Here is a 27560-nt window from a genome sequence, read left to right on the forward strand (position 1 = left end):
GGACAATTGGTTGCTTTCCAACCATATTTAGAAATATATTAGCTAGTTCCACCAAGTCAAAAGATTGACTCTTTCCCTAACAATGACATTTCTCCCCAGTATTCTACTCAGAGTACATTTCACCAATTTACATTGAAAATTTTCTGGTCTTTTTTATTTCTATGGAATTCTCTAACTATTTTTAATCAACAAATGAAATGCATGATATCAAAATGCAAAATATAACTGCATGACATGATATAATTCTAAATGTATTTTTAAGAGTGTAGAAAGAAAAGACTGTATGGCTTCAATGAACATTTGAACTGCTAAGCTGAACATCAAATTATTTTCAGCTTTATTCATCACTAATTGTCTCCTGAGGTTTGAACAAATGATTTTAAGAGATGACACTACAGAAACCTTCCAAGTCAATGCTTGACAACCACTGTTAGTAAAACAAATAGTAAGGACAATTGGATGGCCCTGACGTAATGCGACAATAAGTGTAAATTTGCAGCCCATGTAGGAAATTATTTGCCTAAGAGGCTTATAGAGAATATCATACCTTAATTGAGAAATAAGAAAGAAGGAGAGAGGATATTTCACTGACTGTGATCCCACAACTGGGATCAGGGCGATAGGGGTAGCTAGACAGATATTCGCATCCACTTAAACTCCTAAAAATGCATTTCAAAGGGTAAAATGATTCTTTAAATATATAATGCCCTTCTTTCAGAAGAAACAAAAGGACTGATTTTGAGCTTAATTTACCAAATGCTTTGAGGTCAATGGAAGATAGCAGTAGTTCATTCCCCAGAGCCTGGCTTCAATCACTCCCTCTTACAATGCTTACCAGGGGAACAGTAATAGTAGTTGTCTTAACACTGGCAAGAGATCCCAGAGGATCTTCTCTGTCCATGTAAATTGGAATGGTTACAGGGAAATTGTAAGTTGGCCCCGTAAACTGCTTTGTCCTCCTCAGGTTTTAGATCAGCCGCCACGTGTACAGAGTATTCAGACTTAACCACCACTACACCTGTGGAAAAAGCCACAATCCTTGAGGCCTTAAGAAAAAGCCATCCATCAGTAGGATTGTAAAAAAAAAATCAAGACACTTGAATACAGATCACACACACAGCCATCACCTACATACATACACATATGTAGATATAAATATATAAATACAGATTGCATATGAAAAACTACTAGCAGCTGGAAGTGCATTTCAATTGCTGCCTGGGCAAATGTTTCCTAAGCTGGAATTCAGGTTTTCAGATTAATAACTCTACAACTGTCCAGTGCACAATTTTAGTTCCATTCTGACAAAAACAGAATATTGTCTCAAGACCCAGACCCCATTTTAGATCTCCCATACTTCAGCTGAAAATTCATTTTCTACCACATTACATAAACACATGAGTCATATTCAAAGTAGAACAGGAAAAACAATTAATATAAACAAATCTAAGCTACAAATATAATTTAGAAGTGTTAACTGGAAGTAAACAGAAAGAAAACCTAAAAGAGTTTTCTAAATAGATGGAATATGCTTTCAGCAAAGGTAAGTTATCAAAAAATTCTACATTTTTTTCTCAAACACAGTTCTGTAATTGGACTCTGTACCCCAGTTCTATGAGTACTATAAAAATGGATGAAATGCAGAGTTCTAAAAATACCAAAAGTTAAAAAGTTCTAGTTCTAGAAATACCAAAATAATTTACTTTGGAAGGGGCAGTAAAACAGAACAAAATACTGCTTTTATGGAAGTTTGAGTATTGAGTTTTGGCACATATTGCACAATAAATAAGTTTTGTCTCTAATTTAAATTGTTATATGTATTTGAATGCAAATGCAAAACATTCCAAAAAACTATTCTTTCTGATTTCAGTTTTTATTATTATTTCATAACACACTACTAATTCAGGCAAGAAAGAGTCTGGTCTCTTATTATTTGCTTCTTTGCTATTGATGTCTTGCTCGAGTGCAAATGAAAAGTGTAAGAAGGCCACACACTATTGTTAGGTGTAGCTGTGAGAAATAGGGGAATGAGTTACTTGCAGGCTGAACTGCCTTCTTGAATTCTATCAGCTGCATCAGAACTTCCCTCCCTTCATTCAGTCTGCAAAACTGCCTGTAAAGGCAGTTAACAATTCTGTTAAGAATTTATGGGGAAGCCCCGTCCCTTACTAATTAAAGATCTCTACTTTTTCCTTTTTTTTTTTTTTTTTTCATTGCTGGAATTATTTTCCTTTGTCTAATTTTTAAATTTTATAGCATAAAGAAAAAAACACTGACCAAAAATGGTGTACTTCTATCTAAATGGAAGTCAAACAATGCTTAATAAGAAGACCATCAAAACAACAGAGAAAAGTGCACTTCACTTGTGTATTTTTTCACTAGCTAGTCTATGCTGTGTGCAAGAAAGAACCAGGTCCTACTTGCTTTCAGATTTCTAAAGTCACAGAGGATGCCACAGCTCCTCTCAGTAAGTGTGAGGAATCAACAGGGACAAGCCTATTGCAAAAAAAACAAATATAAGGGCTGGATGTTTTATTATCATGCTGAAGTTTTTTGTTTGGTTTTGTTACCTATAAAAAGTATTTACTTTAACAATAGTTATTGTTGTTGCTTTTCTAGGCTATAATTTCCTAATGCATCTTTCTGGGTAAAGAATGGGAAAAAAGCAGTGCCCTGCATCTGAGTCAGAGCCTACCACAGAAGTCACTCCTAGACAGATGAAGCAGGATTTGAGTTCTAGTGCACACTGTAACCTTTTGAACAATCTCACTTTTTTATCATTCCCTAACAATCTTTTTCATTTCTCCCAGTAAGCTAATTTCATTGCATCTTTTCATAAGTACGTGTTTCCTGAAAGTAAATTAGAAGAAAAAAACGTCAACTGTTCTACATCTACCAGGTTCTGTCTTTACTGCAATCTGTTAAAAGATAGTGAATCCCCATTAATTGCTTTGTAGGGTTTTAGAGAACTTCATTATGCAGGTTGGACATATTTTTTCAATTAATGGCAATGTAATCCACAAAACAATGACAAAATGCAGAAATGCACTCAAACTCATACTCTATCACTTTAATGAATGCATATTCATTAAATGTCTCTCTCTTGAAATGAAACATTTGGAAGCAATCTCTCAGAATTATGTGTAAAAATGACACTTCATCAATTCATTACATAGTTTAGTGAGGCCATAGTTTTCAAAGCTCTTATTTAACTGCTTATTTATCCTGAATAGGCTTAGACTTGCACTCTCCATTAGCATTCAACAGGAAAGCATGAGAAGTGCTAAGGTATCTGTAAACAAAAGATTAAAATGCATGGATGCCTTACATAGTGGACTAAATGGATGCAATTATCACAGGATTATAGAGAAAGATGAGGCATTCAAAATCATCACCACTTGCTGATGAAAAGGAATGAGAGCTGTTTCAGTGGAAAACTGTGATCTGCCCAGAAAAGAGATTTCTAATAACATCTAGGGTTCAGTTTTAATCCCTTTGGGATGAGAGACATGGTAAATTAACTCATTTTCCTCAGAAAAGTAGGGCTTTTATGATTGTATATTTCACATGAGTAGATATTATTTAAATATGACATATGTGTTTCATTAGTACATAAGTGTGTTTAATGACTATTACTATCAAATTGACCCATACAAAATATAAAAAATGCTTCTGAAATAACTTGATAAGAAAACCAAATATAAGAATCCCTTATGGAACAAAGACAACAGAATATTATCTGCATCATGGAAGAGTTCCAAAAAAAAGAAAAAGAGAAAAAAAAAAGAAAAAAATGTAGCATTGCAGGTCCTTCCTGCATTGGGAAAAGAATAATGGGTGTGGATATGTTTGTTTGTTACTTTCCAGAGCAGACTCACTGCATTGTCTGGCAATGTATAGATTCCTTACAAGACATTTTTTGGTATTGACGCATCTTAAAGTACAGGAAGAATACTCTTGATGGATGGACTCTGTAATGGATTGTTACTCCAGAAACCAACAGACTGCAGAACAAATATCAGCTCAGTCATAAGAAAAAGGAAACACCAGCAGGAATACACTGGAGCTTAGGAAATATTGCTGTATGTTCTGTCTGGGTGGCTCAATTATATGCAAATAAGAATTTCAATTTAAATTACCACAAACTTGGAAGAGCCAAGGATTGCACATATATCTGTTCAGAGTGTTCTGGTTTCATACCTTTGGAATTGTTGGCACTGTTTATTTCAATTTAATTCAGTTTCTGAAGTTGTGAAAATCATTAGCAAGAACATTGTTATCATGCCAAACTCATATTGCCTCATTTTACTAGTAGTTGTGCTCACAATGTCTACTAGTTTTGTTCATAATGCAAAAAATAAAAGGAAATTACAGTGCAGTCCATGTAGCCACTCATCCTGAAGAGGTGAACATATTTGGCAATTTATTCTGACCCAGTTACATTTATTCAACTGGGGTGATCTAATCTCAAGCTACTACAAATGGCAATGATCCTTTCCAGTTCTAAAAAGCAGACAGAAAGTGAAACAGGACATAATCAGTTCTATTATTAAGTTAAGCAACAATCAATATCAGTAATGCATAATAACTAGATCTCTTGAGTAAACAAAAGAAATAAATCACTGGTTTATAAACCAGGTCATAAAGTCAGGTTCATGCTCTTAAGAATCCTGTTTTGTCAAATCTAAACACTCATTTGACTATGAAATTCCTCACATGCTCAGGCAACATAAGATTTTTCTGTTATATTTATCTGATAACCTCAGTGAAATCAAGCAGTTCAAGAAATACTGCCTAGTCCTTTCAAATTTGCCCAAGCAATTATTGTCTAACTACATGAAACAGTACTAGTTTTCCGTATTTTACAATCCAGTAAGAGGAAGCTGGCAACCATAAAAGTATATGCTTTCAAATACCTCTTTAAAAATTTTCAGTTTGACTCTGCACTGTAAAACTTCAAATAAAACATTTTCTTTTCACTACAAACAAGGAAAAAAATGTTCAGAATGATAAAATATAAAGGGCACTGTACTGTCACAAGCACTTCTCAAAAGATTCAACCTGATTTCAATCTTAGCCACAAAAAAATTAACTCAGACAGTAAGGAAAAGATAAATACTAAAGAGATGGAAAATATTTCTTTCTTGCTCATTCTCATATGCAAAATATCAATGCTTCTGAAAGTTAAAGAAAAAGACCAAAAATCATATAGTTGCCATTCTGGATACATAAGAGCACACCTCCCTGGACAAACTTATAATGTATGGTTCAACATAGTGCACTTTCAGCCAAGTTCAAGTGCAATAATGCAATCTTCAAGTTATATTCTCCCTGTTGAAATATACATGCAATTAATTCTGGCTTATCCTTAAAAAAAACCCAAAACAAAACAAAAACCCTCAAACATTCATTAAACAATAAACAGATAATAATTATGGAGAAACTTCTGTTATTTTATCCATGCTTCTTTGATTAAGGACTGACAGAATGGACCCAAAACTTGCTTTAGGTCATTTGGATATAACAATAAAATTAATCCATCCAAGTTAAAATTGCTTTATATTATGACTGAATTTTCTTTGTTGCTGCTATAAGGCAATTTTTTATACATACATTGTTGATGGCAGAGTGGCTTTAAATTTGAGAATGAAGAAGAAAAAGTTCATGCAAAAGAACAGTATTGTTTTCTGTAAATGAAACAGCAGTAATTAATTAGGCAACTCAGCAAAAATATTTTCACCTGACCACAAACCCTCTTTTCTTGCTGTTCTTTAAAACAAAACCAAAAATCAGTGGTGAAATTATTGTACTGATTTTTTTTTACCTGAAAAAAAAAGGTTGAATTTTAATCAAATTTAAAAATATATTAAAAAATAATGCAAAGATCTAAATATTCCAATGAATTTTCTAGGGTTAATTAGGTGAAAATGCAAGCAGGATTATTGTAAGCATCAAACAACTAAGCCACATGTTGTTTTTATGAAGTATTCTCAAAGGAAAGGATGTCACTACCAATTTAACTAAACATATTTGCTTTTATGTCATGATTTAATATAATGTAAGACTGCATGAGACACAGCAAATTCATATGCCCCTAGCAATATTTTTAATTTATATACACTATCTTTTACTGAACCTACATAATCAAATATAATATATAGATAAATATATTTTTAATTTACTGAAAAATACTCATTGTCATTATAAAATATATACATTCACATTAAATTTTATGATTAGTTATATGCATGAATTATTTATGTGCATTTTTATGCCTTTTTAAAAATGGATATCAAAATTACATGCAATAAATAAAAGTGAAATAATATTTGTCTGTGAGGTCTTTAATAATGACAGCACAGTAAACAGGTAGAGGTACTTTTAAAAATACCTATGTACAAAATTTTTTTAAGCCTCTGACCTTAAATACAGAAGCTGACATTTATTATTAGATAGAACTGCTTAAACATCAGGAGTTATGAAACACACCTGGAAAAAACCCCAAACAACAACCATTACCTAAACTGAAAATTATGTGTAGATCATTAAAAATCAAATTTTGTCTTTATTTTTTTCCCCCACGTTCTTGTCTTCAATTGAAAAATGCATTAAGCAATATTTTCATTATTCTTAAAATTTTTTTTCACAAGAATAAAAGCTTACCTGTTTACCACTCTGTCTGGCATGATTTACAGCTATTTTAATCAACAACAATTTTCAGTCTTAACACATCATTTAACCTAATTGAACTGCTAGACATAAATTCATAAATCAGGAATTATTAAAAGGGAAGTAGGGAAAAACTTACCTAATTGTCACTTACTATAGTAAAATAAATATTCAGGTGCATATTCTGAACCAACTTAGATGACAGTTGCAGCTTTTGTTTCATAATGGTCATGATGCCAGTAACATTCATAGAGGCCAAACTCAAGGCCATATTTTTCACCATTGCTTCAAATACTAACTCAAGAAACTCAGGAGAACAGTTTATCCTATGTATCCTATATTTTATCCTATATGTGTTCACCTCACCGAAATATCTTTTTTGTACTTAATTGCATTCTATGTTGTTTGCTGGTTTATATTTTCAAATGGACCTTAACTAACATCTACAGAAGTTGATGTAAATATTTTCCACGATATCTGGGGATGCTGTAACAGACCTACAGTCTAGAGTAAAATTTCCCTAATCTATGCATTGACCTGTGGATTTATCTGATGCACAAAGAATTTTCACAACAGACAGTGAAAACAGGCTAATGAAATGCAGAGAACATGAAATAAAATGACATCACACAGCACCATCTATGAAGTAGGTTTACTATTTCACTCAGATTTTCACAATAGATATGACTGTTGTCATAGCAAATATTAACATGAGAAAATGAGAATGCCTGCTATTTAACACACTGGTGATTTTTTTTTCCTCAACACTACTGCTCTCTGAAAAGATAATGAAAAGTTGCTACAAAAACATATTCTGTTTCTGACTAGTATTAGTTCTAGCATTTCATATGAAGATGCAAAAAAAATTTGAAAAGCATGAAAATTGAAATTGCGCACATGCTACTGAGAAAGTTTCTTTATAAACTCTACACCTTGCTTCACACGTGAAGCACTATCTCAGATGCATTTGTATGTTTAATCACTAGAGTTTTATTGCAAAGCACTCATTTTTTTTATTTTAGCCTAAGAAATGTTTTAGAGGTTAATTAACAATTGACAAGAATAAAAGTAATTATCTTTTGTTTTAAATTTGTTATTTTCAATTTGATTTAACATTCTTTCCTTTTCTGTATTCTGAAAAAGAGCAAATAGTAAAGAATAATTTATCTTCTCCACATAATTCTCTCTTCACTATAATTCCATCATTTCTCCTTTGTGTTCCCGTTCTCTAATTGAAAACCTTTACTGTTTTAAAAGGACTTATTTTTATAGAATATTTTCCTTTTTTGTTTAGCCCAGAATACGGAATACTTGGATTTTTTAATTCTAGTAAAACTGCACACATTTTAACTAAAGCAATCTATCATGTGGCAACAAAAAAAATAATGCTACAATGTCTTATGAAGAGTATTATCTTTAAAATTGCCATATATGTGTCAAATATTTGAATAATACATTGTTTATATTTGTTCCAAGAAGCATCTATTATCTCCATTGCCTCTAAATTGTTCCTGAATTAAGAATGACTCATTAAGCAACCCTAAAATGATTGTTAAAAAAATACAGTTTTTAAAAAAAAAAAAGTTCTGCTAAGTTTAATATGTAAAATAACTTGACTCCTTCCAAGTAAATTCATTGACCTGCTCCTAGAGCCTAGACTGTTAAATCTAAAGAAAAGCAATTTTAGCATGGATTCTCCTTTATATTCCCCAAAACACACCTTCAAGAAGATTTTAGTAAATCACAAAAGTGACTTAATAAAACTGAAGAAACTGAAGTTCTGATCTGGAACTTGTAAGTTATTGTCAAAGAAAATCAGCAGATCTGGTCTGTTAAGATTCAAAGAATATTCCAAGAATATGCACAATGTTCATTAGCAGAATGTTAGAAATATCTTAGATCAACTTTTTGAAATAACACACTGATATTTAGCCCATACTCTTAACACAATAGGGAAAATAAATGTGTCCATGCTTCTAGGGATGAAATCATACATGTTACATAAGAAATAATAGCTCTGTGTAATGATTACATATACCTTTACAAAGGATTTCTTCATTTTATATGGAGAATATTACTCCTTGTATTTGTGATAGTCTAAAGCTATCATGTACTATCACTGTCATGGACTTCACTAGGTTTTGCAATGTTCCTAAACCGCAAGGGTGGGCTGAGTTCTCAGAAACTCCTTTACATGAATACTTATCAAGCTGACACATCTTCAAAGATTATATTTAGTCAGTTCCTATCTTAAGAAATCTTGACATCCTACATAAAGGATAGGAGCTGCAAACGCATTGCATTCATTCTAAATTTAATTATTTTTAAATAAAAACACATACCAACCACTGCCTCTGAAGGATTACAATACAAAACAGTGATAGTTTATTCTATACTACAAACGTAAAATAATAAACTGATAATTATTTCTCTTTAAGAGAATAAAACACAGTATAAAAGAGAAATGTACTTGAGAAATTCAAATACTCCCTCTTTTAAAAGTGAAGCACTTAGTGATTTCTTCAGTTTATTCAAGAGTTTGTCACAAGTTGCAGGGAAGGGGTTGATGTTGCAGAGGACCCCCTAAAGGCACATAATGAAGTGTGAAATCATATTTTGCAATGTAAACTGTATGGACTTCTTTAAAAAAGTTTGGTCATTCAAAGGTTGCATAATAAATTTGGCCTTTCCATTAAATTTGTAACTACCTTCCTGTCTAACATTTAACATCACAGCCAAGGAAATATCTGGTTTAGAGTGCATAACAATTCAGTGTTGCCCTTCACCCATACATTTAATGTCACCCATCAGAATGACATGAAGTAAAAAAAATTTTACACTAGGGTCACTTCATAATAGGATATCCGTTAATATAGGCACATTGAATGTGAATTTTACATACAGAATAAACCATTAAAACATTTTCAAGACCAACATTATGTTTCCTTCTGCTTTTAAAATTGTCAAAATAGAACATCCTTTAAATAAAACCACTAAACTAAAACTTTAATTATGATATATTGGGGCCATGCGGAATATTTTGGAGTATTTAATTTATAGTAAGTATTTTGTGCACTTACGTGTCACTCTGATTATATAAGTTTTGTCATCACAAACTAAGACTGGAAAATTGTTGTTTTATGGTTTGAGTTTGGTTGGTTGCCTTTTTTTTCGGTGTGTTGTTCTTTGGTTTTTTTACCCTCTCCAAAAAAAGAGAGCATAATATTTTTGTTTAATATTTCTACATAATATAAATATATCAATAATGTTCATTTAAAGTGCTTGATTAATTTCTCGTCAAAAATTTACAATAAATAGGAATGCATATATTCTATGAACTGCCACGGTTATATCTGTATCAGTAAGTGAAGGGAAGGACTGACTTCAGCAGTGGCATGTGATCATCCATACAATTTATTTGTTAGAGCACTCCTGTTCACAGTTTTGGCCCATGCTACAGCAAGATGACATTTAAAGAGGCAGGAAATCCTGGTAAGAACTGTGGGTGGGATAACTGGGATGATGGAGCCCTTAATCAGGGAATTTCCTGCCTTCTGTGCCAGCAAGCAACCCCTGAACTCCAGCCCTTGCAGTGCACATACATGGTCTTTAGAATCCACTGTGCCACTGTCAAATCAGTGAGAGCTTGTATGCTGGACGCTGCAGGAACATGACAGGACAATCTTGTACTACTGGAGGTTGATTATAAAATGTTTCCTTCTTTCTGATTATGCCATTATGATTTTCAACTTGTACAATTTGTACTAACAATTGTACTAATATATCAGTTACTGCTAATGGAACACATAGGCTTTCTTAGGGAAATATCCTGGTTAAAGGAATTCAAACACAAGACACATTTTAAATTTGATAATAACTGCAGCTGAACCACAAGGGTTTTCTTCAGAGACCCTGCTGAATTGCAGCTCCGTATCCTGATAATGGATAAATATTTGAAGTTGGTTTGGGTTTGGGTTTTTTCATTATGTAGAAACCTTTCTCTCACCTTCAAATAGCACCCTGAGGCCTGGATATGAGCTAGCTATAATATATTCAGCTCAATATCAATGAAATACCAGTGCTTCTTTGATTGACAGCTCTGATAATCAGAAACTCACATCCTCACATCACCACCACCAAGATGCCTCCTTCATAGAGCTGTCAGCTGGAATTCACCCCTCCAATTCTCCAATTTAATAAAACTCTGTAAGGGTACTAAGTATTTCAAGTCTTGACTCAGCAGAATATTTCTTTTAGATTTTTTCCAAGAAACTGTTATTCTAGAAGTAGTATTTCAACGTTGAGACTAGATCCAAACTGTTCCTGGCCATACGTAGCAACATCTTTTCAACAGAAACAGACCATGCACAGGACTCTATCTTTCTTCTTTTTTGAGAAAGGTCAATTACATCAACTTTTTATTACCAAGGATCACTCATGTGACTTCATTCTGTATTCTGTATAGCCCTATCATCGGACTCAAAACATACTGCTACTAATACCACATGGCCTACCTGAATTTAATCTCTTATTTTCTCTCTGCCCAAACTGTCAAAATAAGCATATGTGAATTAAAGAACATTGGAGAGATTCAGCCACTGTAATACCAATGTCTTAGAGATAAAGGCTCTAGAGGCAATTTATTTCTGCAAAGACAGTGAATGCATACTCCTGTCCTATACATCTGCAGATCTTTCCATCAAGTTTCAATACTTCCAAATACATTCCTTTCCACATAAATTAATCTGAAGTGCAAATTTTCAGATTTTTTTCTTTTTTTTCTGTTTCTTATATCCACTGCTCTTCTCCAATAAAAAGACAAACTTTGAAGTGATTTTAATCTCACTGCCATAGGATAACCTGGGTAGCTATTCCACCAGTGCCAGTTGAATCTTATTCAGACTCCAGACTGAGAATAGCCTCAAGGCAAAAATCAATAGCTCTCTTTCAAAATCCTCCTCAAAATTCCATTGCTTGATAATGTAAACAGCAAACCGAAATATTCTCCTGCCTACATAGCTGAAGAACAATAACTGCTGAACCTAACTTCTTAAGAAATTTACTCATTTTTCACTTCATTTTCTTCATAATTTATAGAAATTTTGCTCCTATTTAACTACTTAAATTATTTAAATACTCCTGAACTGTGAAATGTTTAAAGCAAGTATTTGGTGTTGGCTATGTAACAACATGACATGACCCTGTTCAGTGATGCTCTGAAAGCTGTCCTGTGTTACAGGAAAACCCAATCAAGCCTCCCCTACCATCCAGAAACCTTCACTGCTTTCACCTGTGGAGTCGTACAGATTTGTGCATAGAGGCACGACACCATCATTCTTCCTGCTGTTGACATTTGCTTTTGTTCAGGCACAAATGCCTATACAGCATAGAGGGCAGGATGATGAGGAAGGTGCTATGAACATTAAAAATCCCCATCGACCTTTACGCTTAAATCAGAGCTGAGCTTCTAGCTGCAGCTGAGCAGAAAGTTATGAGGAGCCTCTGGTATGTGTCTACCTAGTAACTTATCCAATTACAGTTACATTTGAAGCAAGGTGAAAATTCCTTTCATTGCCGTAAATGAAGGGCACACTGACCAGATTTTGACAAGATTAAGTACTGACTCTCCTCTAGCATGCTCGTTTAGAAGAGGAGGAGAGTAAGAGAGAGAAAGTAAGACAGAGAAGTGTGTGGAGGATAAATATAACAAATTTGAAGCCTTTTTCAGGTATTTTTGCAACTTGACATTAAATTTGCCATGCTTTGTGAACACAGCAAAGCAGTGCAATGCAAAAAATTCTGCAGCCTTCTTCCATTTTTCTTCTGGACTGGGCTCATTGGTTACATTGTGTCAGCCACAAAACCAGAGAATTTTCTAAGCAGTGAAATTCCTTCCAAAAGAACTTCTCTGAACATTCATTACGCTATAAGCCTTTTGATTTTCCCTCCAAAATATCTACCAAGAAAATTTCTCCAGAACAGGAACTAATTGCTGTACTACCTGTCAGCTGAAAACTGTTTGATATCCCTGGTGATGGTTCTCTACTACAGAACACTACACTTTTACTTCTACAAGCAAAATAAGTTAAAAGCAAATTGGCATCCTGGTCTGTGTAAAGCTAAAGCCATTTCTCCTAAGAAAGCACAAAAATATCTGGAAGAATGGAAAGAAATTATATAACCTTCTTTTGCTATCTACCACTCCACTATTCACCCTATAAGAAGTTTTCCACACAGCATTCCTGCCCCACATAGCTGAGGAAAGAAGAAAACAAAATGGAAAGAGGCAGTCGATCTGGGTGGTTTGCTATCTTTAGTCGTCTGAAATTATATGAATTATCTCATCAAGCTGAAATAACATTGTCTTTTGTTTCTTTCTCGCAGCTAGTGGCTATCTGTTGTAAAGAGTTTAGGAAAATCCTAAATGGCAAGTGAAGGTGCCGCATGTCTAATGGCCACACAATACAAAACAAACATATATAATGAGTATAATGAGAATGATGTGCCAGAACAACCCTATTTAATAAAAAATTACTTATATTTAAACTTGTGGCTGATGTGCTGTAAGAATTATTAATGACAAACTTTTTGATATTTTAAACACCTACTATTTTATAATAAAATAACCTACATCCCTTAGCTAATGTGGGACTTTTAATCATGTTGCTCAAAATATTGATATTGAATAATTTTCCTGCAAGGATTCCTTTGTTGCCTAAGACAAAGTTTTTCATAATACTGTAAAAAAATTACAAAAACCAACCAAACAAACGAACAAAACAACACAACAAAAAGGCACCCACTATTCTTATGCTTGAAAATGTGTGACTGGATTTGCACAAAAGCAATTTCATCATTTAAGTTAACACTGAGCGACTTCCATACATAGAACAGAAATGTTTGAGGGACACACTACAGATTTCATTTCAGTATCAAAACCAGTTATCATACTTATTTTTTCAGACTGATTTCTGACCAAGCTATTTCATTGCTCAAATGACTAATACTTTCTAATGAGATAGAGGTGTAAGTCTTGCATAAGAAAGGTAAACTGGAAACAGCTAAATCAGAAAGAGCTGGAGATAAATAATTCCCATATGTCTCTCTACAGGCACTTGTCTTGAACAATCTTATTTTCCTAACACTTAGAACACTTAAAGTCGAGAAATATTCACTTTTTAATTCCTTACTTCTTTTAAAGACATGCTTCTAGTTTGAAATCTAATGTTTAAGCATGACCCATGTCTAATAAGTTTTTCCTCCAAGAAACAAATGCTCCGTCTTTCAAATACATAAAATTCTGTTAAGTTTATTTTGGTTTGGGGGTTGGTTTTCTTTTTCTGTTTGTTTTCCCTTCAATTTAGCTGTATTTAAAAATCTCCTTCAATTTAATTCTCAGAATATAATGGATAGTGATGATTGAGAGAAAAGAGATTTAGAAAATTTGAATTAAATTTGCAAAAACTAAATTACTCCTGGTTCTGAAGTCAGAAACCTATACTTATTTTTAAAAAGAAAGAAAAAACCCAAACAAACAAACCCCCTAGATTCTAACAGACATGTTCCACCACTCCAAACAATTTGAAAATTGACTATTCAGTTATAAATATCTAAAAGTACCTGAGAATTGCATCTGCATTTTTAACATTGTGTAACAGGACAAGGTCTATTTTAGAAAATAAAGGAGTAAAATTCATAAAATACTTTTGTTACCCAAGTTTTCTTTCCTTCAAGTAATCCTGAAACCACATAATCCAACAGAGAGCTCCGAAATACTATCCTAGATGAACTGCTATTTCATTCCACTGAACACCTGTTCCTAGAATTTTCTACAAGGTTAATAACCATTGTATCATCTTGACTTTTCTTCCAATGGCTCACCTCTCCCTATTAATTTAGATTAAACAAAGAAATTTATTGCATATGGGTCCATATGTTTTGCAAAAATATAATGATCTTTTTTATATGTTTGGCTTATTTAACATAAAAAGTGCTTTTCAAACCTTTAGCCATTTTTGGTCAATATTATTTTATTTTTCTGAGTCCTCCAGGAGGGTAAATAGAAACCATGACTCCTAACATTCAATTTTCCATGCCTTCACCATAACCTCTACTTTTTTTATGAGGAGACTGCTCACTGTTAGTCAAGCATTCCAAGTAGGATGCACACATGAAATTACTTCAACAAGTAAAATGTCTCCTACACCAATTTTCTGTTTTGACTTTGGGGGGAAAAGAAACCAAACAAACCAAAACCACAACAAACCAAATCAAAACAAACAAGCAAACAAAATACCACCAACAGTTCAGCTGTTGGTTGAATTAATTTTCTAATATGTCAGGCACTCCGTAAATTCAGAACTGGTGCTAATGGAAAAGGAATCAGTCAATCAGCTAACTTGCAGATTTTCAAATTAGTACTCATACCAATTATTAACAAAATCTTTTGAAAACACTGTGGTACCTTCTTGTATCCTTGACTCTATTTCCATTCCAGTAGATCCTTGTGTTCTGTTCTTTAGGTAGGGGGACTACATTTCTCATCAGAATGAGGTTTTGCATATCTCATGAGAAAACTGCTGCTGTGCATTATGGTGAGTTACAGTTTCCTTCTCCCCACAAATACTATACATGCCAGAGTAAAACACATGAAATAAAAAAAAAAAACAAACCTCAATTAAAGCAAATAAACCTTCTGTCCCCTAACTCGAAAAACACAAGAGTCACTGACCTTTCTGAAAGAGATCATTTTAGCTTTAAAAACATTCAGTTTCATTATAGAGGAACCCTTCTCTTTAGGCACATTTAATGTTCCATGCTATCATCTTCTAAATAAATATACAAAGTGCCAAGTCTAAACTTGCTACATATAGAGCAAGAAACTTTTGACAAAACAGAATTAAATTATCCAATTTCAAAAAAAAACCCCTGAATTTGCAGCACTTTTTCTGGAGACTCAACTTATCTTCAATCAAACTACTTCATAAAAGCAATCCAATATTCTTCCCATGTACTATATATGCTGGTAATTAACAAGGGCTGATAAAAAAAAAGGATGAATGCCTGCACTGTAAAGAATCTTTCAAAACTAAAAAAAAATGTTCCTCACATGGATGGACTATGGCATTATTTGTTAATGGAAGTTAATATGGTACAAAGAAATTAGCAAACCTCTGCCCGTAGTAGATGTGAAGCATTATTTTATGTGATGCCATAAAACTCTTGATAAAGCAGCCTTCAGATTTTGACTGACTTATGGTAATTGTTTATCCAAGACATTTGAAAACACAAAATTAGATAGAGGACATCTACTTTGCTTTCAGTTAAACCCAATTATTTAAAGACAATTATAAGTCTCTTATGAGAAATATCACTATTTTGACTGCAGAGATACTTTCAAAAACAATTTTCAGTGTATGCATGTTTGTAACATTCTAACTTGGCCATAGAGTGTGCAAAAATAAAGCTACAGAAAACTGGGCATGTAAACTCTGAGTGTGTAAGACAAGATTATGTGTGTCTGACAAGAAATGACAACACAGTGTGGCATAATATCTTTCAGCATCTCCAAGCTTGTTCAAAAGATGAAGGGAATGCAAATGTAATTATTAAACTGTCACAGGCAGTTAGAAATAATGATTTAGATAAAAAGTGAATGGCATTCAGACAGATGTCTAGCAATGAACTCTGTGAAGCCCAGTGAATCAAATAGAACAATTCTAGTCAGTCAAAAATCAAAATAGAAGGCCACCGAGTACACCCATAATTTCATCAGCTATTCACCGATGAAAACTTAGAACATTTTACTGATGAAGATTGTTTATCAAACTGAATTTTCTCCAAAAGTTTTAGTAAACACCCTTGAGATCTTAAGATTCAAGGTACTGTTGAGATTTAAAAGTATATTTAGGATTCTGACATGTTTGGGCAATCAAATACTCCATGAAATATGTAAATGAGTAACTGAAACAAAGAAAGAAATGAAAGAAGAAATCACAGAATGAAAACTAGTTTGACACTAGTTTTGAAGTAGTAGTTTTGAAACACCTTTCCATAAATACCCTCAGATTCTATGAAAGACTGCATAGCAATGTCCTATCAATATGGAGAGGAAATATATGTTTTAAAATATGCAACACCTCCATGTAGAGAGTTGTAAAAGTTAAGTCAGAATGTGTACTTAAATAATGTGTGTGTGAGAATGAAGAGATTGAGTTGCTGGTAGTAAGAGAACCAAAATTCCTTAAGGATGAACACAGCTACCATTCAGTGCAGCCATTAAAAACACCTGAGTTCTTGGGTAACTAGTAATGAATTGTAGACTCCTGTGATGTCTTCCAGAATAATGAGAAAAAAAAAATAACAGAAAGGATGTAGTTTCTAGGCCATCTTCAATTCTAGACAGCATCATTAAGATACTTCTATACTCTTCATTAACAAATAAAATAAAATCTGATTAGGGTAATCTACAAAGGAACAAGAATTTACATATTGGTGAAGCAGCTGGACAAAAAAATGCATATCACAAGGTGCTTTCCTTGAGGCAGAAGTCACCAAACCTATTGCTTTCCTAAAATACCTACATCATGAGAGATGCAGAAAAAGCCTCAGTTTTTTCACATAGGAATCCAGAATTTACGCAGTAGTTTCAAAATCAATCAAGCAAGGTTAAGGACAGAAATCAGCTGAACAAAAATATAAAATAAAAATGAAGACAGATGAGATGCAAAAGGATATGCACACACTCCAGAGAGACTTAATGCCCAGGCACTGAAGCAGCAGGCTACTCCTAACGTTTTTCACAGACTAAAGAGTAAGATAAATGTGTGGGGACTTCTTAGGAAGTTTCTTATTTAATTATGCTTTATTCCAGTGGGTAAGAGAAAAATATAGTTTGCTGATGAGGCAATGTTCATTATGTTCATTGTGCTCGAATCAGTGCTTCCAAGGAAATGGAAAAATAGGTGATAACAAATGCTTTGGCAGCTGGAAGCAGCACAAGGGCTTGACTTAGAAGATGTAGAATAGCATAATTCCAAAGGGAGGATAAGGCAGGAAGTCCTAGCAGAAAAAATGTGTTACAAGTAAAGGCAAAAAAGCCTTTTAAATTGACAACCCATGGTTCAAAATTAACATTTATGGCAGTTTAATGTATATTTCCACAATAGTCACTGATACTTTGGACAGCTCAATGTGAAAAGCACAAGAGCTCAATAGTGGACAATTTTATCCAGTATAGGTTATCTGCTTCACATCTGATCTGTAAAAATGAAGTATCTTACTAAGGCAGCTGTATCTCTTCCAGTTTTGAAGATAAGTCACTTAAGAGTAAACTTCTTTATGACAGACTGATATGTCCAGAGCAAAAAAAAGGCCTTAGTACACAGAGAAATACGTCAGTGTTCAGGGAATAACTTGAAATCCAGTAAATTAGGCATGAAATTATTTGATAATAATATTTAAGGAATTTAGTCTCCAATCTATGTTTTCAGAAAAGATACAAGAAACATGGAAGTTTAAAATTATGCATGAGACTCAAAAATACAATATAATCATAAGAAAACCCAGCTGAAGATTAACTTTGAAAGTAGTTTATAGGAAGACCTATGTAAATAAAATACATTAAGCATTTTTCAAAGCGTAAAACTGCTTTTCTTCATAATGCCTACACAGAAAAGAAAGGATCCTCCAGTAACCAATATGTTAGATTTTGCAGGACAAAAACAGGAAGCGTCTTTTTCTTGCACACAGACTGATGGAAAAGAAGGGACAACGTGTCTATGAAGTTGATACACAACACTGTAAGAAAACAGCATGTTGCTTAGAAATGGTACAATGGTTTGCAGCAACAGACAGAAATAAAAATAAATTCCACTAATTGAGATTTTTGATTATACAGATCAGAAGTAATTGACAAAAGTCCAAAAAACAGTGGGTGCGCTTTACTGAGGTTTTAGTTTTCCTTCTAATCATATCTAAACTGTGAATTTAACTGATATTCTCAATCAAAATTTTCACTAAAAAACTAGTAAAGGCAGAGGCATAAAGGTATGGTATTTGAATGCAGCAGGATTTCAGATGACACAAGACACTGCTAGCAGACACAAGAAGACAATGCTATCTAGCACCAGAAAGATCTATTACTGTTGCCACAATAAGAAAAAATACTATATGAAATTCTCAGTTCACAGAAAATGAATAAGCTTAGTGTCAAGCAGACTGGGTTTATATATCAGTCATCAGTCTGTACAATAAAGAAAGGAACTTCCAGAGACTGACCATCCTAACTACTGAGATTCAACAACAGTAACAAACAAGATTAAGAGGTGCAATGCAGAATCTGTCTGTTCAAAAGTAGAATTGTCTTTTGGGGGAAACTACAAGAGGAAAATGAAATAGAAAAGCCCTCCAGCTAACATATAAATCTTTCCTAGTTTCTTGTCTTGTTTTGTGTGTGTGAAGATTACAGTCCTTTATATATCAATCTCAAATTGGAAGGAAAATCCAGTGCTCTTACAAATTAAGAAAAGGACTGATATAGATTTATGTTATATTTCTCTGTCTATGGGAGTTTTTTAAACAATTCATTCTTAAAGATTCTTGAAGCTTTTACTAATTTCTTAATCTTTCCTTAAATATTACAATGCCACTAATTAATGAGTGAGATCCAGGAGACACAATAGAATGGTACTTTCCATTTTCAATGTACCAAGTTCTTACATGTCAACATTGTTTGAAAGACATGGTAAAACAATAACACCACAAAACCTTTGACATAAAAATGGGAGGTTTCAATTTTGAAATAAATTTTCTATACTGAACGTTCTGATGAGCTGTAATTACAAAACATTATATCATAAAAGACATACTAAGCACTGCTCCAAACAAAGGCACACCTTATTATGAAACACAAAGTAATTATTACGAAACACTGTTAATTTAAACATCCATTAGGAAAGGATTGTTATGGAATAGAAATCTTCATTATAAGAAACTCTGGGTAGACCCTATTAAACTAGTGGCATGCAGTCCAGGAGTTTCACAACACCAGGACTGGAAAATACATCATCAGCTGTGCAATACCTAACCTATAATCTGTACTGAAAATACATACCACTATGTATGTATTTTCATACATACATAGTGGTATGTATGAAAAAAGTCATGCTGCAAAGTCGTCTTCACTAAGACACTTTAAAGTATCTCTCTTTACATGACAGATAAAAATTTTTAATTGTATTTGCAAACAGGCTTTAACTTTTGACTAATGTTCTTCTTAGTTTCTGCTTATTATTCAGCAGGAAATGCAACTTTTAATTTAGACCTGTTTCCTTTTACGAGCAATAATGTTAGAAAAGGCTATGGCATACTATTAAGTCATTCTGCATTATGAATAAAATCTGTAGATTGTCTTACATAACCCTACATCTTTTATTTCTAAATGTGTTATCAATATTTGATTGTATCAGTTAAGAAATATTGAAAATCTCTACATATGAAGGCTAGTATAAATTTATGTGCAAAAAAGATATATTATACAATTCTACAGAAACAAAATTTCTCTGCTCAGTATAAAAACCTATTCCGTATTGCTTTACAATTAAGATAATGCTTCCATTTGCATAAGGAATGTATGGTGCTTGTCACAAAAACAGACAAGTGAAAAAAAATGTCAGCATGATTGGTCTATATTATCTGGGGTTTCTATATAAAAATAAATATTCCTTCTTATTATGCTAGTGAGCTCAAGTGGCCAAATAGCTTAATTAAAAAAAAAAAAAAAAAAGAAAGAAAGTCTTCAAGAAAATCCATCTTTCCTAAAAAACATGTCAAAGCTCATTCTCAAAGCACAAGTAGGAGCTCAGCCACACAAATCCTACTAACATTAGTGGGAGCTACCTGTCAAAAGCACTATGCATCATGCTGAATATGTCCTTCAGTGATAACAGTAGGGTTAAAACTTTCGGACATATGTATAAATATTTTACATGAGGCATTTCACAAGATAACAGTTGTGATTTATGTTCGGCTGTGCTTTCAGAGGTATCTGTATGGCACTTCAGAAACTATGGCACTCTCTGGTACACCTCAGGAAAGATTGTACACTCTGGTTATATAGTCCACTAAAATAGGGGTCTTTCAAGAAACTTTTATCATAACTCTGGCTCTTTAAAGCAGACTTTTCAAAAACGTACAAAGTCTTTCATTACAAAATATGTTTCAGTTTTATCTATATTACTTCAATACTGCAGGTACTTCATCTACAGGTGCTAAATTACCTCTAAACTGCTTTCTAAAAATATCACTTCATCCTAATATAGGAATGATACAACTTCTCCAAAATGAAACAGAGAGTATCAAAGAGAGATGGAGAATCCTGATACTAAATACAGCACAATAGAAAAAGAAATATATAAAGATTCTACTGTGAACCACAGCATGAAATCACAGAAATCTCAGGACTGAAGTGAGATTTCATTATCAACACAAACAAAAAGACCCCATCTTATTAAAGAGATAAAAGCCAATATAGTTCATGTACATTTGAATTTAAAAAAATTGCAAGCAACTAGAAGGGGAAAAGAGATTTCATACACTGCTCTGAGCTTTTTCTTTTGTTGTCATGACAAACGCCAAAGCTACATGTAAGTCTGTATTGATGCCAGCATCTGAACCTAACAAGTTAAGAAGAAAATGGTAAATATATTAGGATTTTTTGACAAAAGATGTTTTTCTGCTCATTTGGGTTGAAAAAAACAGATGAAAAAGTGAGCCCTATATATAAAATCAATTTATAATTTAACAATTGATGTATCAAGTTCCTTAATTCTAAAAGCTCAACTAAGCTTCCAAAAATATTCCACTCAGAGACTTTAAATTCTGTATCTCAGGGATTTCAACTAGCAGAAAATTAAAAATAAATATTGTTATCCAACTTCAAAGATACACAAACTTTCACAACTGGTAGAGGCCCAGTTTGGACATCTAGAATTAGCATGGGCAGCTAAGTACTCAAATTGAGATTGAGCACCACAGCATAAAAACAAATCAGAGTAACAAAATAAAACATGCAAACCCTGGGTTTATAAATGCAGACTTACTGGGAAAAGCTATTTTAAAAACTTTCTAGTGTCTCTATATTTGTAAATAAAAGAAGAAATCTAGCTAGCATACTGAAGACTTAGGGAAAAAGTCCAGTAACAAACTGGAGACTTAGTATGGCAGTAGAGAATACTAATGGTGAGAACCCTCATCATTATTCTTCTGTAAATCATGAAGTTTAAATATAAGCATATGAAAGTAAGAAAAGTTTTGTGACTTTTGACAATTATTAGTAAGAAAAAAATGGTAACAATTGCCAAAAAAATCACAAAAGTTGACATGTTACCTGGCTATGACAAAGAGCACACAACTGACACCCAAGTAAGCCAGCAGAATATACATCCAGATATCAGGGGAGAGAGGATTCAGGAAGGAGAAGACGCCCGGGTTTGTACCATTGGGCTTGCGGTACAAAATACTTATTCCAAGAGTCATAAAGGGCTTGGAAAAGTCGATGACCTTCTCACGAACATAGGTAATTGCCAATGGTGCAACTGCAAGGTCAGCTTTCTGTTGACAGAAATACAAAAAGAGAAAAAGGCCATAAGTCAGAAGAAACAAGCTGAAGTCGACAATCAGATTATGCAAAACACAAACTTTGTATAGAGGATGTTTGTTCTTGTACTACGTTGTCTGAAATTTAAAACTCTTCTCCCTATAAGTAAGGAAACAGATTTATTCTACTTCCTCTTTGCTAAACTAATATTGCATTTATAAAATTAAAATTTAAAAATTAAAAAATTTTAAAATTAAAAGCACTACTATAGGGATACAAGTTAAGAAAAATATTGCATCTTGCAGAAGACATGAACATCCATTATCACATATTTTAAAACTGTATTAATTGTGCATTTCAACATATGTCATCTTGTCACTCCCTCACTGTGTTCTTTAGAAGCAAATATATTTGTGAAGCAGATGTGAATATGCTAGTACAAGTGCAGGGAAAGGACCAGGAAGCAGTTCTTCATATTTTAGGATAAAAATGGTACAAAATGAAGATCAGTTTAAAATTGAAAGTGCTACACCTGCAAGGTTGCTGAGGATGTTCTTACAAAGTACAACTGTCCTTATTCATTTGTGGGAATCACTGCAGAACTTACAGATAGTTATTAATCAGTTGGACTACTTAAATAAAAACATCAATTGAATGCATTTTTTCAATTACCATTTAGGTTCAGTTATTACAGGGATAATTCATAGGAGATTAGTAAATGGCTTATGCTATTCTTTTAATCAAAATTTATGTAAATCAGAGTGACCAAAAATCTACAGAATCTACTTCTTAATCTCTGTCAACATCTCTTGAAATACTCCTGTGCATGTATGAATGCGTATGTGTGCGTGCATACACACATACAAACACAAGAGGAAATATCAGAGTGAGAAAGTTGCAGTACAAGACCTGGAAAGCTGTAAACTAAGAATTCTTTATAAACCATAACAAAATATAGGTATGTCATGACAGAAATAGTATAGCTACCATGGAGTACTGTTACCCAAATAATATATCCAAGTCACATAGCTGCAAATGACACCATTTTCAGAATGCCTGTTTTAAGATACAGAGATATGATTCCAAATAAAATAAATTCATATACTTATGTACTTTTTACTCATTTGATATTGCGTACACTGTGCAACACTCAAACTTCCATGCAATGTAGCATTTTGGTGTTCTCTTTAAGTTTTATTTTCTCACCTTACACAAAGTTCTTCTATTCTCGTTATGAGCATTTCTATAATTAGATCTGCTGTAGTCAGTTACAATGTGAAACTCTGTTGGCACTGTTCATTTTATTTGGTAAGGGTTTACTGGTCAAAAAAATTACATGCACTTCATTTCCATTGGTATTAAGAACTTGTAGATATTAATCAAAGCAGCAAGGCTTAATTCCACAGTGGATGACTTTTTATAGATTGCATATTATTGATGATGTAGAAAGAAAATTGTTTAGTTTCTTACTTTAAAAAAGTAAGAAACTAAAACTAATTTGAATTAAAAGTTATAGGTCAACACGTAGATGTTTAAAAAACATAACAACCCAGTATTGGTTTGTGAGGCAAGTAGCACACCTTAACTGAAGAGTCTGAAGGCAACTGACTAGAAATTATCAGAAGAGGCAGCTTTGCAAAGACAGATAAATTAGATTTTTTGGAAGGCTATTTGTAAATGTGAATTTTTGTCTTATTATATTAACAGAACGTTAATGAATAACAAATAATTTATTTTAATAAATACCATGGAAAATCAAACCCTTGGTCATTAGATGGAAACAAAAACATATGCAAATGTATATAGGTTGTAACTATCTCTAGTGGAGACAAGTTGCAGATGAAATTATAAAAATAACTGATCAAGAAATAATATGTCTCATATGATAGAATAGAATAGATATCCCAACCTGGGAGGACTGATATAAAATTTATGTACATAACTTGACATCTCAAGATTCTTTTCAGAGCTGAGTAACTGTTTGAATATTTTTGAAATAGAATATCACATTAAGAAAAATTAAGCATCTAACAACAACAACAAAAAAAATTGAAAATATATTTGGAATCTTTAATAACTGAGGAAATAACTAACTTCAAAATGCAATGCTACCACATACAACTTTTGTTGACATCTTTTATCTGCAAAATACTCAATTCTCCTGGCAATTTTTTCATTCTGAAAAGAGCACTATTGGTAAGTATGAGAAATCAGGGGCCAAGTTTCCAGAAGTGCAGTACCAGTTTCTCCTACGCTCACCTATAGTGAAGATATACAAGAAAGAGAATCCTCTTTAGATTACTTCTAGTAACAAATAGGGGAGGAATAGTGTAAAATTAGTATTTATTAGTCAACTTTTAACAACATTAACAAATTAGCGTATCCTAACATGGTTTTTTGATAAGTTCCATTACAAAGAATATTTGTCTCACTTGGCAGTGATCTATGATTCTATTTTTTATAATGAAGGAATACATGCTTCTATTCTTTAAATGAATGAAAGGTATATTTATCTGAAAACACAATCTATAGTAGCACTTAACTCTTTCTTGAGATGAAAAAATTTTTTATGACAGCATCCAAGGATTGATGAGGTTAGCTAGTTGCCACAAAGAAAAATTCTGCACCAACTAAAGGTTATAATAGTGATTAGAAACAGTCTGACAAGGACCTTCCAACAAAAGGCATGGTCCTGAGCAAAATGGAGGAGCTGTGCAACCCAGTCTGTGATGTGCTAGAGGACTGCACTGCAGATAATAAGCTGTAGTTGTGCATCCTCTCCTTTCCTATCCCATACCACACCTCGGGAACTTGGGAGCTCCTGATAAACCTGGACCAAACCGGCTGAGCAATGAAGCACCCCTTTGATCATAACAGTAAGGCAGTAAAGCATTCCATGAAAGTAGCAGAAGCTCATCCATACATACAGATGGGAATAACCCTGACCCTAACACCTACCTGACCAAGGTGGGGACAAAGGATAAGCATTCACACATGCATAAAGCTTTCCTGTCTTGCTACCATTTGCAGTTGTAGGATGCTCATTCACCAAAACCTCAAGGTAACCCTGATTTATTTCTGATACAGAAGTGCCTAAGGTAGGCTAAAGTAATCCTCCTTTGTTTCTTACCTTACATTTTGCTTCCAAGCAGTTTGTTCAGTGATTGTTTTACATCAAGTAGTATTCAAAGAGAAAAAGGGAAGACTTTTTTTTTTTTTAATTTGTACACAGCTGAAAATTGGCACATAACCTCTAAGAAGAGAGATTTGCAAATTATACTGAATTCAATCTATGCTTGCAGATACAAATAACTTCAGCAAGAAATCAGCACTTTAGTGTTGAGTAGTGTATGGCCATAACATGCACAGAAATTTGGTATTTGCAGAAAATAGTGCTTTTTCTGTGAAAATTAACTCTATAAAACCTGGAGAAACAATCACAATAATTTTGGGGAAAATAGAATTTTGAAAGGATTTCATAGCTTCTACTAACAACACCAGGGAAAGGTAAAACAAACACTAGTTGAATTTTCTCTTGTTGATAATTATGAAAAGCTTTTGTCTTACCTATCTTATTCAAAAGAATGAAGAATTTAAATACAATCTAGACACAGAAACAATAAAATGGCTAACAGCTATTTTTAATTAGACACTATAATTACACAATATTCCACCAAAATAATTGAGTATTTTAGACAATGTAAGTAGAGTCTTCTGGTAAGAATTTTACTCCTAACATTTTGCATGGATTTAGCAACGATTAGTGTTTATACTAAAAATGCAAAGGGAATCATACACTATTGATTCTCAGTTGTTTATTCAGTCAATCAGTATAATAATATTGTAATTGTATAATATACACAAAACTACACACACACTGAAAAGACATTTAAGTAATTTTACTTCTCTACAGGTAGCAATGCACTTATTGCCTGCAATTATTCTTGAAAATAAAGGAACTTGCCCTAAAAAAAAACCAAAAAAAAAGCAAAAAAAAAACAAACTTCATAAAGCTTTTGTTTAATCCACTATGTTTCCTCAGCCTAAAACCCTAAGTCAATATGTCAATTTCTTCAGCCCAAATTTTTGAGACTGTTAACCTGAGTTGAATTTCAGTTACATTCCCTTTGGAGAAAATGCATTGCCAAGATAAAAGAGGAAGGCTAAAGCACAGCTTCAATTCTTTAAACCTGTCTAACACACTCCTAATGCACAGAGACCTTATGCATTATTCCTGTTCACAGAAGTGCATTTCCCTGCCGCTGATTTGAAAAGATAAGATCTGTAATTTGCTTTTAAGCTTACAGTCTATCCTAAACTGCCTTGTTCATGCTGCTACATTATAGAAAATTTTATACCCCACAAGAAATTTTTAGTCTTATCACAAGATCCTCATTTCCTTTGAAACCACTAGGAACTTATTAGGGCTTTATCACTATTTTTATTATATAACTAGCCACTTAAATTACTTTGACAGAAATTGTTTCTCTACTACCTTTCACAGCAGCGTAGTACAATTCAAGTGTGGTGAGATCAGGAGGTGTCTAGTGCAATTTTCTGTTCAAAACATCTACATGGTTGAGACAGTTTCCTCTGCACTTTACCCAGTCAGTGTTGAAAACCTCGAAGAAAGGTGACTACATGATATTTCCAGATAAGCTGGTCCACTGCTTGTCTATCCACAAAGTGAAAAAGTTTCTACAGACAAGCAGTGGAGCAGGCTGTTTCAGAGAAGCAATTTCCACCCTTGGAGGTTTTTAGTTTATGCTTGTTGCCTTTGCTCTTCCTGCCAGGCTCCTTTGTGAAAAGCCCAGGTGGAACTTCTTGATAACCTCCTCACAGGTCCTGGAAAGCTGCTACTAGAAATTATTACCTTTGCCAAATGTGAGTTATATACCAGCAAGTAAAAAAAAAAAAAATCCATATTTGGTAGCTGAATTTAGATGTCATAACTTCTTATTTGTGGGATCCTGATTGGTATAACTTAAACTTAATTGCTAACAATATCCCTTATAGATGGAACAGTAGCACTTGCTACCTTATTAACATAATAAAGTACTTTAACATAAGAAAGTGACATATGAAGACAGTTCAATAGATACTGGCTCACCTAACACGTATGTTTGTAACTGCTGAGATGCTTCTCAGAATTTTTTCAGCAACAAGAAATCACTGGAAGACTGGAGGTTTACTCAAATTCATTACATTGACAGTAATATTACACAATGATTTCATTGCTTTAGAACCTCTTGTGTCAGCATGGTTAATTGTTTTTTGGCAAAATCTTGAACAG

The 27560-nt window shown here is 33.3% G+C and overlaps 1 protein-coding gene across 1 annotated transcript in view; it reads right to left on the minus strand.

The window, feature by feature from the left end:
* The window catches only part of GRIK2 (glutamate ionotropic receptor kainate type subunit 2), a 347507-nt gene that overhangs the window by 109366 nt on the left and 210581 nt on the right, over positions 1-27560 (minus strand). The window contains exon 11 of the mRNA XM_041414905.1: positions 22058-22281. Within this exon, the coding sequence (XP_041270839.1) occupies positions 22058-22281 (224 nt within the window). The remainder of the gene's footprint in view (positions 1-22057; positions 22282-27560) is intronic.

The sequence above is a fragment of the Onychostruthus taczanowskii genome, unplaced genomic scaffold, assembly GCF_017590055.1.
Source record: "Onychostruthus taczanowskii isolate IOZ18803 unplaced genomic scaffold, ASM1759005v1 scaffold48, whole genome shotgun sequence".
In the NCBI taxonomy this organism is placed as follows: domain Eukaryota; kingdom Metazoa; phylum Chordata; class Aves; order Passeriformes; family Passeridae; genus Onychostruthus; species Onychostruthus taczanowskii.